Genomic DNA, 16,954 nt, shown 5'->3' with positions numbered 1-16,954 from the left:
TCACTATGATGGCTCTTATTCTTGTCAATTGAATGTTATTGACTATTCGATTGAATAATATTTTATACTTCATGTCAAAAGTCCCAAACGCCATTGAATGTTCACTATATAATCCAGTCAGTAGAGGTTTATCCCTGTAACTGCGAGAAATTTGGTAAACACGTAGTTTGTATTGTCCCAAACACAGAAAAAGTCCATCCCGATGGTTTACTGCATGGGGTGAAAACTATATATATATATATATATATATATATATATATATATATATATATATATATATATATATATATATATCTTTCGTGAATATGAAGCTTTAAGTATCTTATCCATGAAGATAACGTTACTTTATAATCTACAATTATGCCGATTATCTATTAATATTTCAAATAATATTGATATTCATGACTATCGAAATCACCATCTGAGAACTATTATCACGTTAGAATTTATTAACATATAAAATTCTCTATACGGAATTTTCTAAAATATCAGATCTGGTGTGGATCATCTTTAAACCATCTAAATCATTGTTTATACTTGATGCAGCTTTCTACACCATAATTTCGACACACAATATCAGCTTACTTGAACCCTTCATTAACTGATGCCATAGTAGATCTTTTTCGGCTAGGATAGAAATTATTCTTGCCTCAATTCTTCTACTTCGGTATTACTCGCCGTAAATACCCATATTGATGGTATATTTATCCGTTAAAATTGTTATTCTCACAGTTAGAGATATTTTGATATTTTATATCCATTTTCATCTTGTTATTTTCTAGAACTTTTTCTACTCTTTCAAGCATCAGAGTGTTGGGGTTTTAATTTTCACTCTCCTCTCATCTATGTTTTCCACTTTTTCCGATCCTTGGTTACTACATTCATTGATTGTATTGTTTCTCTTTCTTTTTGCTTCCTCTGCTACTTGCTCCAGCTAAAGGTCCTCCTTTTCTTATGTAGTTTTTCTTCTATCATTTTTCTTGAAAAGCTTTGTGGTTTTCTTTTCAAACTCTTTCAGCTATTTTCTTTATCATTCTCTCCTGTTTGAGCTTTTCTAGAATTAATATCCTCATTTCTTATCCTGTCCATTCTTTTCTACCCTGTTTTCATTAGTTGTTTCATCTGTGTTGCTATTACTTTAGTCTGCGTCTTTTTGAGTCAGATCTCACTTTCATATATTATAGTAAATATAATATAATAATAAGTAATGTTAAATAACTTCATTTTTATATTTTCAATATGGTCACCTAATTTTTTTCCTTCCATTATTAGATCTTTCTTGTATTTCCTTTCATACTATTCATTTGCAATGTTTGATATTTAATTACATTCTCAGATCCATTCTTTATCTATGTGTCTACATTTCCTCCCATTCTCTTAAACATGTATTTGCAGCTCTTAGTAGATAATTAGCGTATACTAATTAGTCGTCTTTCATTGATTGTAGGTTTCTTCAAGCATTTACTGTCTCCAGCTCATGGCTCTCCTCTTTTATTTCTTCATCACTTTCAAGACCATTTAGGCATTAGATGGTTAAAACATACTTTGTACCTTTGTTTCTTTCAGTCTGATGTAGATTCATGAAGAAAGTCTTGTCACTAGCTGCTATAAATAGTACAAATCTACCATGCTAGCATTGAAAATAATATAAAAGTAATCCAATATATTTATTAATTCTTATCGCGTATTTTATTACGAAGCACAGACATTGCGGCTAGCCGCAATACAAGTCTCGTTCAATTATCTCATTGAAAATTCAAAGATTAACCAGGGTCTAAATTAATAATTACATGTAAGAGTCCACAGTAGTTTATTATCACGTATACAACGATATGTTTGTATAGTTAATAAATAACAATCAATTTCATTGAATCACTTCCACTGAATTAAAAAATTACGTCCACTAAGAAAACTATATATTATCAGTGATATAATTAAAGAACATTGCAGAAAAGGAAAAGTATTCTTACAGAAAATGAGAGGATGAATTGTTTGCAACCTTCACCTTTTCACAAAGTACAGGTTTGGTGCTTTCCAACAGATCCAATACCAAAATAGTGGGCCATGAATAGTGAAAGAGACGTAAACGGGTTTTCTTTTCTTCAAGTGTTGTGTGATCTGCTCAAAATTCAAAGGATTCACATTAAGTAGGGATGACGCTTCCAGAATATTGGCATCTAAATGTTTCTAGTCGTGTCATATTATATTTCGACCAATTTTTTCATCTTGAACATTTTTGTTACAATTAATCGTGTTAAATACGTGCCATAATGTACTGTAAGAATTTGTTAGAGTTAGTAATAGAGTTTTGCGAAGCTTTATTTTTGCGAATCACATAATGAATAGTACTCATTATGAAAATCTTCATTTAAATATAACAAATAGTCAGGATACTTCTGAACAACAGGTATTATTATTATTATTACATTATAAATTTGAAACCGTTTTTCATGTGATCAAGTTTCTCTGTAATAGTTTGAAAGAGTAAGGAAATAGTTCCAGAAAAGAGTAATTAAATACATTGAAGCATGAATTATTGTCAATTCAATTGAAAAACCTTTCTTCAAAGGAATCTTGGAGTTTATTTTTGTTTTCTTATTATTTCAGAAATTGATATTTAACATTTTTGAGTTATATTTCATTCCAAACTAGAGATAATCCATTCATGAATACGAAACATGTACTAAGTTTGTAAATGTGCTTGATATGGAATGTGTTGAAGAAAAGTTATGGGACTAAAAATCTGACACATTTGTGTGACATCAGCTGGTGCTAGATTAGTTTGTTTATAAGCCCAAGTTATTTTTGATAGTGCCATAACTTTTTGAAACTTCGAGGAATAGATGAAACATACCTATGGGTAAAATAGCTTAACAAGAATACAAGTTATTGCCAACCCCAAATTCTTTTTTTGGACTCAGAAAACTTTTAAGAATCTAACAAAAACTTGAAGACCGTCGTTGAACAAAAAGATGATGAGTGAACAATTAAATGTAAACAACTTCACCGTACATCAAATTTTGACAAGGGGTTTGGACAAGCGAAAGTTTTGTGTCAACATAATATCTAAAAACCTCAAAAGTGAACACAAGGATGATTCAATAAACATGTGCGGTTATCTTATTGAGAGTATTGCCAATGACAAACCATTATGATTTTAGCCATTATGACTTTTTACTTTTTCCGTAATTTAAGTCATATCACTTGCAAAACTACTGCTATCAAGACGGTTATACCAGTATCCTTATCTCACTTCCATTAGCGGCTCATGGTAAAAAATTTTAATTATACTGCAATGTTTCTACAAAACTCAATTTCTAGAAGGTTTGTTGCCTTTTTAAAAATCGTATTGATTATATTGGTTTCCCTACTGAAATGATGGATGGTTGGCACATAAGAAATATATGAATACCAAGCAATACTTTTCGTCTTTACCAAGGTCTTTGCTACAGTTTATTATCTTGCTTTCTTTGCCTTCCGAATATTAACTTCAGCATATTCATTGTTCACTAAACTATGTTTCGGGACTCATTTAGAGTTGCATCAACAGAAAAAAATTTATCCCATGATTAATGATTTTTGGCAAAATATACCCATTTCTCAACATATTTTCTTTGCATGTGTATATTTAATCAATACGCAGAATTTAAATGAACCATGATATTGGTTGATCCTAAAAACGCATATTTCATTACGAAGATGGTTTTTCGAATTTTCGTGTCTTTTTAAATTCAAGTATTCTAGATCGGTGACCCCTATTTCCATCCAAGCTTTTTCGTCCACGCAAAGTATGCAGGGGAAATAATATTAGGAATTTTTTTAATTCCAGCCTTAAATCCAATTTTTTGGCATAAATACTTGAGTGAATTTTTAATATAGTTTTTTTCTTTACATCAGTTTACTCTATAATTTCCATTGAATATTAAAAAAAAAATAGATAATAGGAAATATATCAGTTCGAATTATTATTAAAATAATGTTATTAACATTTATTCACATTTTAATTTTTCGAGAGTTCCGCAGCTCTATTGCCCTTATGAAAAGCCGCCTCTGCATACCTTGTATACTAAATTATTGCACACTCCTAATTTTATGTTGTTTTTGATACCTTTTTGATCTATGATGCTAACACAAATATAAAATACATAAAAACTGCATCTGTATATGTATGACATAATACCGAATTTAAATGCTATAAGGAAGAATATAAATCGTTTGCATATCGGTGAATGGAATTTTTATATAATTACTGTTGTCATGATTTTTGTTTTTTATTGGTAAAATGAAAGCGATTACTTATTTTCTGTTTACACTACACTATTTTATATCATTATTTATTACTCAACCAAATGGTAAAATTCTTGACATAAATACTTCATTTCAATTAAAATTAAACCTTGCGTTCATTTATCTGTATATCGAGGTTAAAAGTTCAAACATGGATTTTCTTTCAGGTAAGGTATTCGCCTAGAAACAGTAAATAACTTAGGAAAAATACTAAATAACATTTGCTTATATTTAGGGTCATTGTCGTTGTTTTGCAGAAACAACAGATTGTAAGAAACATGAATTTTACAATTCCGCAAATAAACAAATGTCAGTGTCAATAAATCAGTCAGTGACTCGGTTTCGTGAACAATTATATAAAAAGTTCAAAAACCCAATATGAAAATAAGTTGAATAAGTAGATTACATAAGAATATTCGTTCAATGTATTAAAAGGTAAGATGTTATCTGAATTAAAACAAGGTTTGATATGTTACCAAAAGCTAAAAATTATGAGAAGAAAATATATAATCAAACTTTGGAAATATTGAAAAAAATATACTTATGTTAAATTGGACTAAAAATCATGGATTCATAAGAGAAGTGAAAAATCCAAAAAAGACTACTCCGAAAATATGCGAGTCTAACTACATTCATTCAGTGTTAGTTGCATTCTCCTTCTGTACAAGGTGTGTTAAAAAATATTGTGAATTATTTTATTAAAAACGAAGTGAAAAGATAACGCGAAATTTTAATTAATCTCCTTGGAATTTCTGACTTTGACTAGCAATGCACGTATCCCAAAGTTTGATGCATACTAGAAATGATATCACAACAGTAAGACTTTTAGTAGCCAAAATGTCATTTTAAAGAAGAAAGCTATGGGCCCATTTCAAAGCCTTTCCATTTGCATATCGTTTCGTAAATATTCCAGCGTCTATTTGTAAAATTTGCTCGCAGTTTTTATCCTGGGAACGAACTCATGATATTGAGGTTCGATTTTCACTTGGCTTTTTAGTTCGATTTTCCATCGAGCCACTTTCACCTCCAGTAACAATTTTTGGAGTTATATTCGGGTCATTTGAATCAAAGCAAATTATATACGATTTTTTTCATCAGTGAAAAGTCTCTGAATAAATTGAGCACGCAATAGTCTTAATCGCAAATTAACTGTTCACTAACCTTTCGAATAGTCTGTTTGAACAAAACAGTTCGTCCTCATTTTACCCATTTTCATTTGTTATTCGAAATGGCTTATTTCCACTAATATCTATTGTGAATAAACTTCAAAGTTACTAGGTAATCACAATATACATATTTCAGCATTCCGTAAGCTACTTAGGTATTTTTTATCAACTTGATGTTGAATTTGATGCGCTTCTTAATATCTATGTTCCATTATAGACCCAGCAAATAGGATTTGTCAAATTGGTTTTGCTAACAGGCTGATAAGTCCGAGTTTGAACTTGTCGCTACTTGACTCCAAACATGAGAAAATGAGAGTTAGAATAGATGCAAGCTAGAAGAATTCATTCTCCATATTTTTCATCACATCCCTAACCTCTAGAAAGATTATAAACAATGATTTATGGAAAAAAAGAACTTGAAATTGATGTCGAGAAGATGACAATATCTTAAAGATGTTGCTAACGGTTCATTAGTTTTAAAAACTGCAACAATCATTGATGTTTACTATCTGTGCTTCAAATATTATTTATTTTGTGCTCTAAATACCTACTTTTTTAATTAATTGAAACTCTTTAATCTATTACCTTTTAAATCGTAAGATTCTTCCCATCCAGGCTCCAAAAGAAACTGAATTGAGAAATAGTTTGAACAGAAACTCAATCATTTCTTCGACGCTGTTTTACAAGAATAAAATGAATAGCATCATTGAGGAATCTCAAATTTTTGTTCGGCATTAATTTCTTCATATTCAAATAATGAAACAAAATATGATATTGTAATATGGTAATATGTACATCTGCAATCAATTGCTATAATTATTAGTAGCGCATTGCACCAGTCTTATGTAAGTCTACTTAACAAGCATCTAGCCATTTTCTACGAGGATGCTCTTTTCTTCCTTCCTTCCTGCCGTCTACACTCTCTTCACACACCTATTTTCTGTCTATATGCCCCAACCAACGTAGTATTTTTGCCCTTAATATATAGCCGGTGTCTGCTTGACCATATAACTTTTCAATATCTGAATTCGTTCTTCTTCCCCATTGATCTTGTTCCGCTCGTACCCCTAATTCATTCGTACCTCTACCCCAATTCTCCTCTCTCCCATGCATTTAGCGTGTTTTCCTTTTTCTTATTCATGACCCAGAATTCACTACCATATAACACCGTAGGTTGTATAACTGTACTTACACTCTTAGCTTCGCTACTCTTGAGATATCTTTGGTCATTAATAGAATTCCAACTGTTTAATTGTCTCTTGTCAATCTCGTTCCCTTTACTTGTTTACCGTGGCTCCCGGCTATTCAAACTCTAGGACTCTATCGAATCGGAACTCCTTGTTTTGCTCTGTTGTCATTTTTAATTGGTTGTCACTGAAAAAGTCTTTACCCATTTCCATATGTTTGGTCTTATGTTCGTTGAGACGTAGCTCATATCTTTTAGCTATCTTTTCAAATAGTAAGAACATTTTTTTGTAGTAGTACTTGCCTTTTATTATTATAAATCATTCCTTGGAATCGTAATCCACTACCACTAATCGTAATCCACTGTTGATAAGCTTCCTTCTATGGATACTATGTTTTGCTTAGTGTCAGTTTCACCAATCATATTAATTTTTTAGGTATTCCAAGTTTTGCTAGAGCAGGTATTTTAATGATATTGAATCATATGCCTATTTAACGTCGATAAATAATAGCTTCAAATTAAGTAAATGCTTATTCTGTATTGTTTTTAACACAAAAATTTGATTGCTAGTAGATCTTCCTATTTTGATACTCGCCTTGATACTCCTCCACTTGTTTGTAGTATTTATCTAATCGGTTTCTTATGATTCTCGCCAGCACTTTATACACAACATCCAGTAAAGTAATGCTCCTGTAATTTCTGCAGTCAGTCTTATCTCCCTTCTTATGCATGGGGCAAATAATTGCTTATCTTTATTACATCCTTCATTTCAATTTCTGTTGATGGTTTCACTATAGGAGTTTGGTAGCTCTCTTACTCCTCTTCCTGCGACTCACTTTCTGCGTTTTCCTGTTCATTTGGAGGTTCATCAAAGTATTGCCTCCACCTATAAACTTTTCCTTTTCTGTTTCTTATTAGACATCCGTTTGTACGTCGATAGTATCTCTGCCCAACTACGACTGATTTCTTGCTTCTTCTTGCATCTTGGTGGAAATTTTTTTATACCTTTATTTATATAAAGTTCTTTTATTAGTTTTTCTAAATTTTCCCGTTTTTTACTTCTGCAAACATTTTTGCATTTTTCCTTTGATCTGCATACTCCTTATTTATTTCATCAGATGGATTATTTAACTTCAATTATCTTGCCCTGTTTCTTCTTCTCAATGCTTTTCAGCGATCTTCATCAAATCATTCATTCCTTCATTTCTTTTTCTATTTCTCGCCATTCCATTTCGACCTATTCTCACGTTAGCTTATTCTCTGAAGTTGTGGACATAACATTATGAAATTGTTCAGCTAGAAGCTAGTTCTTTAAGCTACCTACTTCATATGTCCTGAGATCTGGTGTCCTTTCTTAGTTTTTTGGTGTTTCTTACTTTAGTCTGTCACCATCAATATGTAGTTTGGTTGGCGATGCAATACCTTTCACCTCAATTAATAATTTTTCGGTCTACATAATGCGGTCTAGTTTTGTGGTGTTGCAGGATAACACTTTTTTCTGTTGATAATCGACGGATACTTTTCGATTAAAGATTGTACACAGTAAAGATCTGTATTAAGAGTATATTCAAGTTTCAGCACTTCAAAATGAACAAATCTACTTTGGGGTGATCCATTTTTAGAGGGATACTGCCTTTTTTGTTTTAGATTATCATATAGGACTCAATTTTCGTTTTCAGTGATCAAACGATGAAAAAACGGTTCAGTTTGGTACCTTTAAAGCAATAAGTAGCATGTGTCGGTTGATTTTGTTCTCACCAGACAAATTATGGGGAATATGATCGATAGAAGTCAGAGAGATCAAAATTACCTGATGTGAACTCAGAGAACCATTTAGGCATTGTTGTATTTCTAGTCTAGAGAAAATCAAAAATCATACAATTCCGGATTTGTTTTTTTAGTATTTAATTGACCATTTCAACTAAAATTGCGAAAAAGTTAAAATGTCTTTTACTTTGAATTTAAAGTATACAATTAGCTGACAAATGACAATAAGGTATCAGCATGCACATATTCGACATTACTTACCGGTCCCTCTATATTTATGCGATATAAAGACGATACGGTATTATCTAGCTTGGTTTGTTGCATAGAAAGTTTTGTTCCAATAGTTTGAAACTTATGAATAATTTTATGGACAATCTTATTGATTCTTTTATAACAATAACTTAATTATAACTATTAACAATTAATAGATCTATCACCAATTCTATTATCAAACAGGAAGTAGTTAAAAATTGATAATATATAACAATTAAGCTATTAATTTCATTTTTTCTCAAAACATTAAGCTGGTGCAACATTGATTTATGACGTTATCAGTCGATAGTTAGTTTTATTATGTTTTTTTAAGGATTGAAAACATAGTTTTGTTCTTATTGTAATGGGCTCTATAAATAACTAATAATGACTATTTTTTATAGCTTTGTTGATACCTTCAATGATATAATTCAATTTTTCAATTATTATTTGATTTCTTAATACGAAAATTTATAAATTAATTGTTACAGCATGAAAATCACTTAATAATTCAAACTCTTAATTTGATTGTGACATCAATAATTCAACAAACTATTCTTAGTGACTTTAGTTGTGCTTCATTCACGTCTAATATTAGGGGTTAGTATGGAATATTAATCGAAAATATACCATATACTTATTATACCAAATTTGAAATTTAAAAATTATTTTATAGATTTAATTATGCTCATGGAACTTCAACTAATTCTTTTGATTTAAGTTTTGTCTAGGTTTCTTCTTGATTACATTAACATCTACAATTTTTATGTTGTACTCACTTGACTCATAGTAATAGAAAATTGTATTTTCGTACATAATGAGTCCAACATGTATGTTAGTTTCAAACGTTAGTCCATTCTTCATGGTTGGAATCAGCTATACAAGGCTCTGGAACTGTCTCATCTAAAGTTCATAGAGAAAGTAAATTTCTATACTGCTGCTGGACCACATTTGGAATGATTATTTTCTCTCAAAGCTGAAGCAAGCTCTTTTTCCTTTGATAATTTCAATTGTAAATTGTTATAACTACATGTTCTCCCACGATTTGATGAGCTATCAATATCTAAGGCATCTTGTACTTTTCTTGGGGCTCTGTTTTCAAGAACTTAAACATATTATTTAGATACATTTAATCCCATTTCCTTTTACATCTATATCGTTGTTTTCTGTTTTCTATGAAAGTAGAATCTAAGAAATCTGTATCCATGGAATGAAATTCGATATAAGACTAGCAGCATTCTAAAAATTTATGTTCAATTACCTCTAAAGTTTTCTTTGGGAAAAATATGTAGTTCCAAAGACAATCGATAGAGGGAAATTCCCCAAATGCCCTAACCTGTACAAATTATTCAATAGTAAAACTCCTCAAGAAACTATGATGAACTTTGTCAGATAGTAATTCAAATTTTCTCGTTCTCTGATGGGCATATATTGTAGTTATATTCACTTGGTGACTTTTTATACTTATGGGAAATGGTAATACCAACTGAAAATGAAGAATTTGGAAAAAAATGTACTCAAAAACCTCAAATTCTTACTTGTGCATTATGTTTAAAATATACATATTTTCACTGATCTCTTTTGCTAAGTATGGAATAATTAGTTGTACTTAAGTTTAGGCTTCCTTCGCTTCGGATTATTTGTAAATCTAATCATGGATACATCATTAACACGCATTCATTGATACTACTATTTTTCTCTAACATTTTCTTTTTTCATATCTTAATTATTCTGTTTATCTCTTAGTTGGTCTTTCTGTTTAGAATATGTTGAGTAGCTAAATGTGAAATCTATTTTTTTTCCTTTTTCAAATTTCCTTAAATACTGGGTTGTAATATTCATGTCTATTTATTACATTTTTTGTTAGTTTTTCTGTCTGTTTAAATGAAATTTTCTAATCAAAGTTTCATCACTCTTAATCAGCTTCCGCTTACTTTCTCGCTTCTTAAATAAAAAAGAATTTCAAATATTTTATATCTTTTCATGAAACAGAATGTGCTATTTGGCATTTTTGTCATTATATAATAGCATTGTTCATTAAACTACTTCGAAATTGAAATTTTTATAATGTTTTTATGTAAAATAAACAATAGCGAATTCAAGCTTCAAATATAAAATAATTTGAGTTCAAAGTTCGGAAAGGCAGCTTACAATTTACAACTTTCAATTTAATTTTTATTCTAAAATTATTTTCGATCTTATAGAAAAAAAAATTAATTCCGATTAAAATAAGAAACCACACTTCATTTATTTTAGAATGCACTATAAATGAAATTTTTAGAGTAAATTTTGGTACAATTGGTTTTTAAAATTATTTAAATAATTGTATAAAACTTTTTACTTGTTAAAAATTAGCTGCTAATCCGCTAATGAGTAAAGTTTGTATAGTCATGCATACTAATATACAAAATGTTCAGTAAGTTTAACATCAAAACTTTCACATACATAAATCATTTTCCTCATAAATTCAGCAGTTCTCATTATATACTATTTGTCTGGTTTCCAATAAAAATCTGACGGAAATATTTGAGCAGTAAATAATTAGTTTTTATTTGTTTCAGGACAAGTACTTCGAAAGAAAATTTTGACATCACAAAAATGAACTCTGCAATTACTTTAATGATGTTGATAATCTCTGTCATTTTTTTGTTACACCCTGATATGTAAGTATAATTCTCGTTTTGAGAAGGGATATGTAATATGAATTAAATTCAATAATACAAATACTACTTTCAATTACGATTGTTTACAAACAATAATAGTTTATACCCGTACCCATATATCGTCCTAAATATCAAATTTTCATAATTTACCAATCACATGATAATCAAAGAATTGAATTTAATCATTTCTTAATAAATTCTCACAATTACAAACAAAATCTTGAAGATTCATAAATGCTCAATGAGTGAGATGGTTGGACATATCACAAGGATACTAGAAAATATATATTTTAAACTGATAGTTAATGAAGGGTAAGGAGATAACAAAGAATAGGAAAGCCAAAAAAATTGTTGTGTGCGGTGTTAAAGGGTATTAGGCAGGTACAATTGAATTGGAGTGTAAAGGTCAAGGTTCGCAACCTGTAGAGAAGAATTGGGGAACGGTGAGAATAGTCATGGGTTATAAAGGTCTGCAGTAACGAAATATGAATAAATCCTCGTAGTTGACTATTTAACGTTATCCTAATTACCATTCAACTTAATCTGCACTTATTTATTATTTGTCTCTCTATCGGTTTGGTCTTGAAATTTTTGAAATCCAAGCACCCCTATAAAAAGAACTTCAATAGATTGGAATCTGGAAATCGATTTGATAGATCCTCTTCATCCACCGGTTTGAAAGACAATATCGATATAATCACAAAGAAAAGAAACACGTCCATATGTCTCTATTTGTAAAGTCTAAGAAGCAAATTAGTCAATTCTTCTTAAAATAATTCCAAATATTGTAGTAGTGTCAAATTATTCAATCAGAATCATCGTCCAAATATAAATATAGTGTTGAACAGATATTTTGATACTTTCCTTAAAGAAAGTTTGTTAATTCGAATTGGTTTTTCTTGCTTGCTCTTTCCCCTAACCTGAATAGATAGGTAACGTGCTCTTGCCCTAATCTTTTGTAAAATTTCAATAATCAATAATTTCATACAAAAGTCTTGGATTAAAATCACTAATGTTGTTAGTCGCAATTACAAATTTCAAAATCTAAAATTAAATTAAAAGTAGACAGTAGAAAGTAGACAATGAACTGAAAAATATCGATTAACACATAAACTACATTACTTTCCTCTCCCCGTGATAAATTACTGGTTTTTTATAACATGATAAAGTATACAGGCTGTACAAATATCAAAAAAAGCTTTTGTTTGATTCCATTTTCCTTCTATATTATAGAAAAATATTCAATATTTAGCAGCTATGTATATAAAAGTAGCTATTAACGTTACATTGTTATTTAACATAATCAACTATAACGTCATATCTCTAAATTGGAACACCCTAATTACATCAATATGTTATGTGAAAATGACTGAAAATACAAATGGAAATATTTTAACCATTAAATTTTTTTCGAGTTATATAATTGAATTTATGGAACTTCTCCCCTAGAATAATGATTATAATAACTCTTTAATAACTAATAAGACATAGATATCGTCCTGGATTTATTTAGGTAATTGGTGGTGAAGATACAACTAAAATTTTATTTCATTCCCAGATAAATCAGTCTGTATTATTGTTAAGCGTCAAACGGCTAAATGCCATTCTTTGATTAGATACGTTGACCGTCTCAAGGTTAATGCAAGTCAAATACCTTTTGAAATAATTATTTTGAAAGATAGTAAGAAATTTAAAAAACACTGCACTAGCCAAAATAATTATTTTTCAAGTTTATTCTTATTAATGTGTATTCATCGCAATTTTTCTTCACTTTGCTTTGCTATTTGACTCGAATTTGGACATATTCGTCGACTCAAATCCTTTTCAAACTCAGAACACTTAAGATGGATGTATTCTTTTTTCTCAATATTCTATTTTGATTAATAAATTTTCACTTCAGCCTCAATAATCAATTAAAACAACCACCATAATTGACCGTAGAAACGAATATTCTTTCCCCAAACACATATTTTTGAGGGTTGATATTACGCCTTTTTTATTTTTCAGTCAATATATTTTCCACTAAATTCGAATAATTCCTTTTGTTCACGAAAAAATTACTAACGGACTGATAATTTTTATATAGGATGCGCCCCAAAAATGTATGTAATTGCATACTTATCACCTGATATTTTAGTTTGGATATAAGATTACTTCCTTGAACCACAATTAGTCTGTTTAATAATACAGATTCATCAATAAATATTTTATCAATATAAAAGATGACTGTCCTATTACCCAAAAAAAATTTTATGGTGTTATTATTTCTAAATCATTCTTAAGATTGTTAACAAGTTCTTTAGGTACTGGAACGGTGGTAATCATTTCTAAAGTGGTACAAAACTACATCGAGCCGGTATGTTAAATTTTCTCTGGTATCAGGGAATAAACGGCGGAAAGTGCTGCCACCAATACGCTAACGGTCTCCCCAATTCCCGTATCCGATGGTGTCATCAAAAGTGTCATGGACAGATTTGTAATCAGGTGTCTGTAAATCACCGGCATGCATCACACCAAAATCCTCTTCAAGAGGGCATCCAAGATACTGCTGTACTGTCAGATCCAACTCGAAAGAAGTCAACTAAGGCTGATCATTGGGTTGATTATTGGCCACTGGTATACGTCAAAGCACCTCAAGATGATGGGCAACACACATGATGCTCAATCTCAAAGATGCAAAAGAAAAGAGGAAATTCCACTACATGTAATGTTCTAATACGCTTCTTTTAGGGGTGTACGAGAAGCCATTTTGTAAATAGCATGGGAGACACACATTGAAGAAAAAGGAGACAGATATGTGTAGAATAAGAGCACACGAAATAATTCTTTATAATGTGTGCTCCTTCCAACTCATGAATTGTCTTACATAAGGCCCGTGAATAATGGCTGAATTGATGAGCGCACGACTCAATCCGAATCTAGTTTCAATTCCAACGTTGTATGCATATCTCACATTTTGCGGATTGCTAATTGACCGGGTCAAGGCTTCACTTCCTGTTTCACATCGGATATTTTCTATTAGAATAATTGCCAATCGTTTTGCTACAATTTTTGCAACTTTCATTTATACACAATCATCTACCCGCGGTTTCACCAATTACTGCTGGTCCTGCGTTGTGGATATTAAATTGAGCTCTTTCAACTTTCTAATCGATTACTAAAAAAATGTGAATCCTAATTACCAACTTAAGCAAGAATAGAAATCAAAAAATGTTATTAATTTTCTTATTATTGTAGGTGTATGGGAAGTGTATGGGTCTGTAAACCGTGCAAAGACAAAGCTGAATGCAACGCTGAGCCAGCTGACGTCTGTATTTGGGGTGAAGTGCGAAATGCTTGCGATAGAAGAATCTGTGCAAAGGTGAGTACACATTAAATCAAATTTCTTACTTATTAAAAGCTGGTATGAGAAAAATTATTATTTCGTAACATTTATAATGAAAATAATGATGAATTGATACATAGTCACCAAGTGAATTTCGAAAAATGTTATTGGTATAACATAAACGTTTTGTATCACATTTATCATCTGTAATTCATGATTTCATTTGTTTTATGACAATACGATGCATTTGTTGAAATCATATTTCTTGTTTTTGCTAAACGAAAAATGTGAACCAAAACTTGTTAAAACACATGTACTAGCTAAATCGAAACATCAATTAGTCAATCTATTAAGTATTAGCATAAATACGCTATTTAAACTTTTTTCTACTTCATATACATCACAAAAGTATAGTACTCTTCACTCACCCAATACGTCCTCATTTTTTGAAACATTGACTCTTAGCCTATTTGACAGTTTAGTAGGTGATAATTTTTAAACGTTACAACCTACAACACTTGAATTTAGGATTGGTTAATATGAAACTACACATTTTAAAAATCCCATAAAAAAGTGGACAAAATTTCTGGAAAGTTAAAATAACCGTCAATGTTTTTGCGGGGTATGCCCTTCCACAGTCTTTTTGAAACCAAATGTCAAGTTAAATTCATCTAGCTGTGAAAAAATAATCCTGTACATATTTATATATCAGCACAAAATTACTGACACTGAGACTTAATTCTCCTCAAAGACTCAGGTGCCAATAATTGCTGCTAAGGTAACTACTTCAGGTAAATTCAAAGGACATTCCACAGGAAACACATTTAAAAGAACCTTACACGCCTTCCTTCAAGAATTTTAGTCACGTTCTGATAGTTTCCGCACAATTGCTACCTTGTATGGATGGAAATGTAAGTCTTCATTGATAACTCCTTATAGAAAGAGAGGGAAGTCCAACTTCTGAAGCATGTTTGCTCAAAGAATGCTGTAAAATCGCAATATTGAAGCTCTTACTGCTTCAATGTTCTCAGCTGATTTAACGAGCCGCCGGACTCCTATTCTAAGGTTTGTCGCATTGGTAATTTTTTTTAACGTAGTGATTCACTAAACAATAAACTTTGAATGCCAACTGGACTAAAATTAAAGCGCTTCCGAATGGGGCGCTGGTTTTTGATCGTGGAACATCCGTTCGACGGCAAACTCATTCTTCTCACTGGGCTAACGCATTATGGCGACGGAACTATGTTGGACAAAACTCCGCTGCGACATCAATCGACTAAATGGAGCGCATTTGAAAGTTATTATATCGCACCCTGTATAATCATGAAGCTATTATAATTTGAATTAATGTAAATTGTTACGTAAAATAATTTATTTCTGTGAAGTTACCTTACACCTGTCGTATCATATAATTCAGATGCAACTATGGAATATGTGGTATCAATTTGAATTTATTTTATTTGTAAATTTCGTAGACGATTCAAATTTTTTCACAAAAAAAAAATTTATTATTGCGCGCTTTGTCTATCACCTATTAATATTTGTTACAGGGACCCGGAGATCGATGTGGTGGTCCTCTGGATATCTTAGGACAATGCGGTGAAGGTATGATGTGCAGCACGATAGACGACCGCTGCCATGGTTGCTCTCTTCAGACATTGCAATGCTACGGCGGGAAATATTAAACTCCACTGTGATTTTCTATTAACCTTAATCAGTATTATTTATTGAACCAGTCGACGAATATTATCAAATTAATGAATTCAGCATAGTTTTCAATGATGTGACTATAATGTCTGTAAATGTATATAATTTATTATTGATCTCAATTAACGCAGACAAAATAAAAAGAAGGGTACTTTGTACATTTCGAAAAACTGAGTTTCATTTCCATAACCTCTTAGAATATATCAAAGTATATACAAAAGCATTCAAATAAAGTATGAAATTATAACAGGTATAATAAAAGATATAACTAAAGAGTCCTCAAGTACGTTCCAACCCATCAAAAACCGTCCTTGGTACGGTAACGATTCTGCGCAATATAGATCCAATCGGACAGTTACCGTTATACGAACGATTCTGTTTTGTATTCCAACCATAGAGATATTACCATAGAGTAGGCATGCCTACAAGTGAGAGCGTCTCGCGAATGAAAAGAGAAAGAGAATCATTTATGTATTTCTATCTCTTTCTTTTGTTGCGTACTACGCATGCGTGTCTCTGATTCAACGGGCAACGGTAAAGTGCGTACACGAAATCTAATTAACGCGCATGCGCCATTAGACAGAGACAGCAATACATAAAT

The 16,954-nt window shown here is 31.0% G+C and overlaps 1 protein-coding gene across 1 annotated transcript in view; it reads left to right on the top strand.

Moving 5' to 3' along the window:
* Positions 1–16,523, top strand: part of LOC130442817 (neuroparsin-A-like) — a 46,127-nt gene extending 29,604 nt beyond the window's left edge. The window contains exons 2-4 of the mRNA XM_056777176.1: positions 11,220–11,321; positions 14,559–14,682; positions 16,197–16,523. Of these exons, the coding sequence (XP_056633154.1) occupies positions 11,257–11,321; positions 14,559–14,682; positions 16,197–16,331 (324 nt within the window). The 5' untranslated portion in view covers positions 11,220–11,256 and the 3' untranslated portion in view covers positions 16,332–16,523. The remainder of the gene's footprint in view (positions 1–11,219; positions 11,322–14,558; positions 14,683–16,196) is intronic.
* Positions 16,524–16,954: the final 431 nt, after the last annotated feature.

The sequence above is a fragment of the Diorhabda sublineata genome, chromosome 4 (assembly GCF_026230105.1).
Source record: "Diorhabda sublineata isolate icDioSubl1.1 chromosome 4, icDioSubl1.1, whole genome shotgun sequence".
NCBI lineage: Eukaryota > Metazoa > Arthropoda > Insecta > Coleoptera > Chrysomelidae > Diorhabda > Diorhabda sublineata.
Note: the sequence above shows the minus strand (reverse complement) of the source record. Positions and strands in the feature narration are given on the sequence as shown.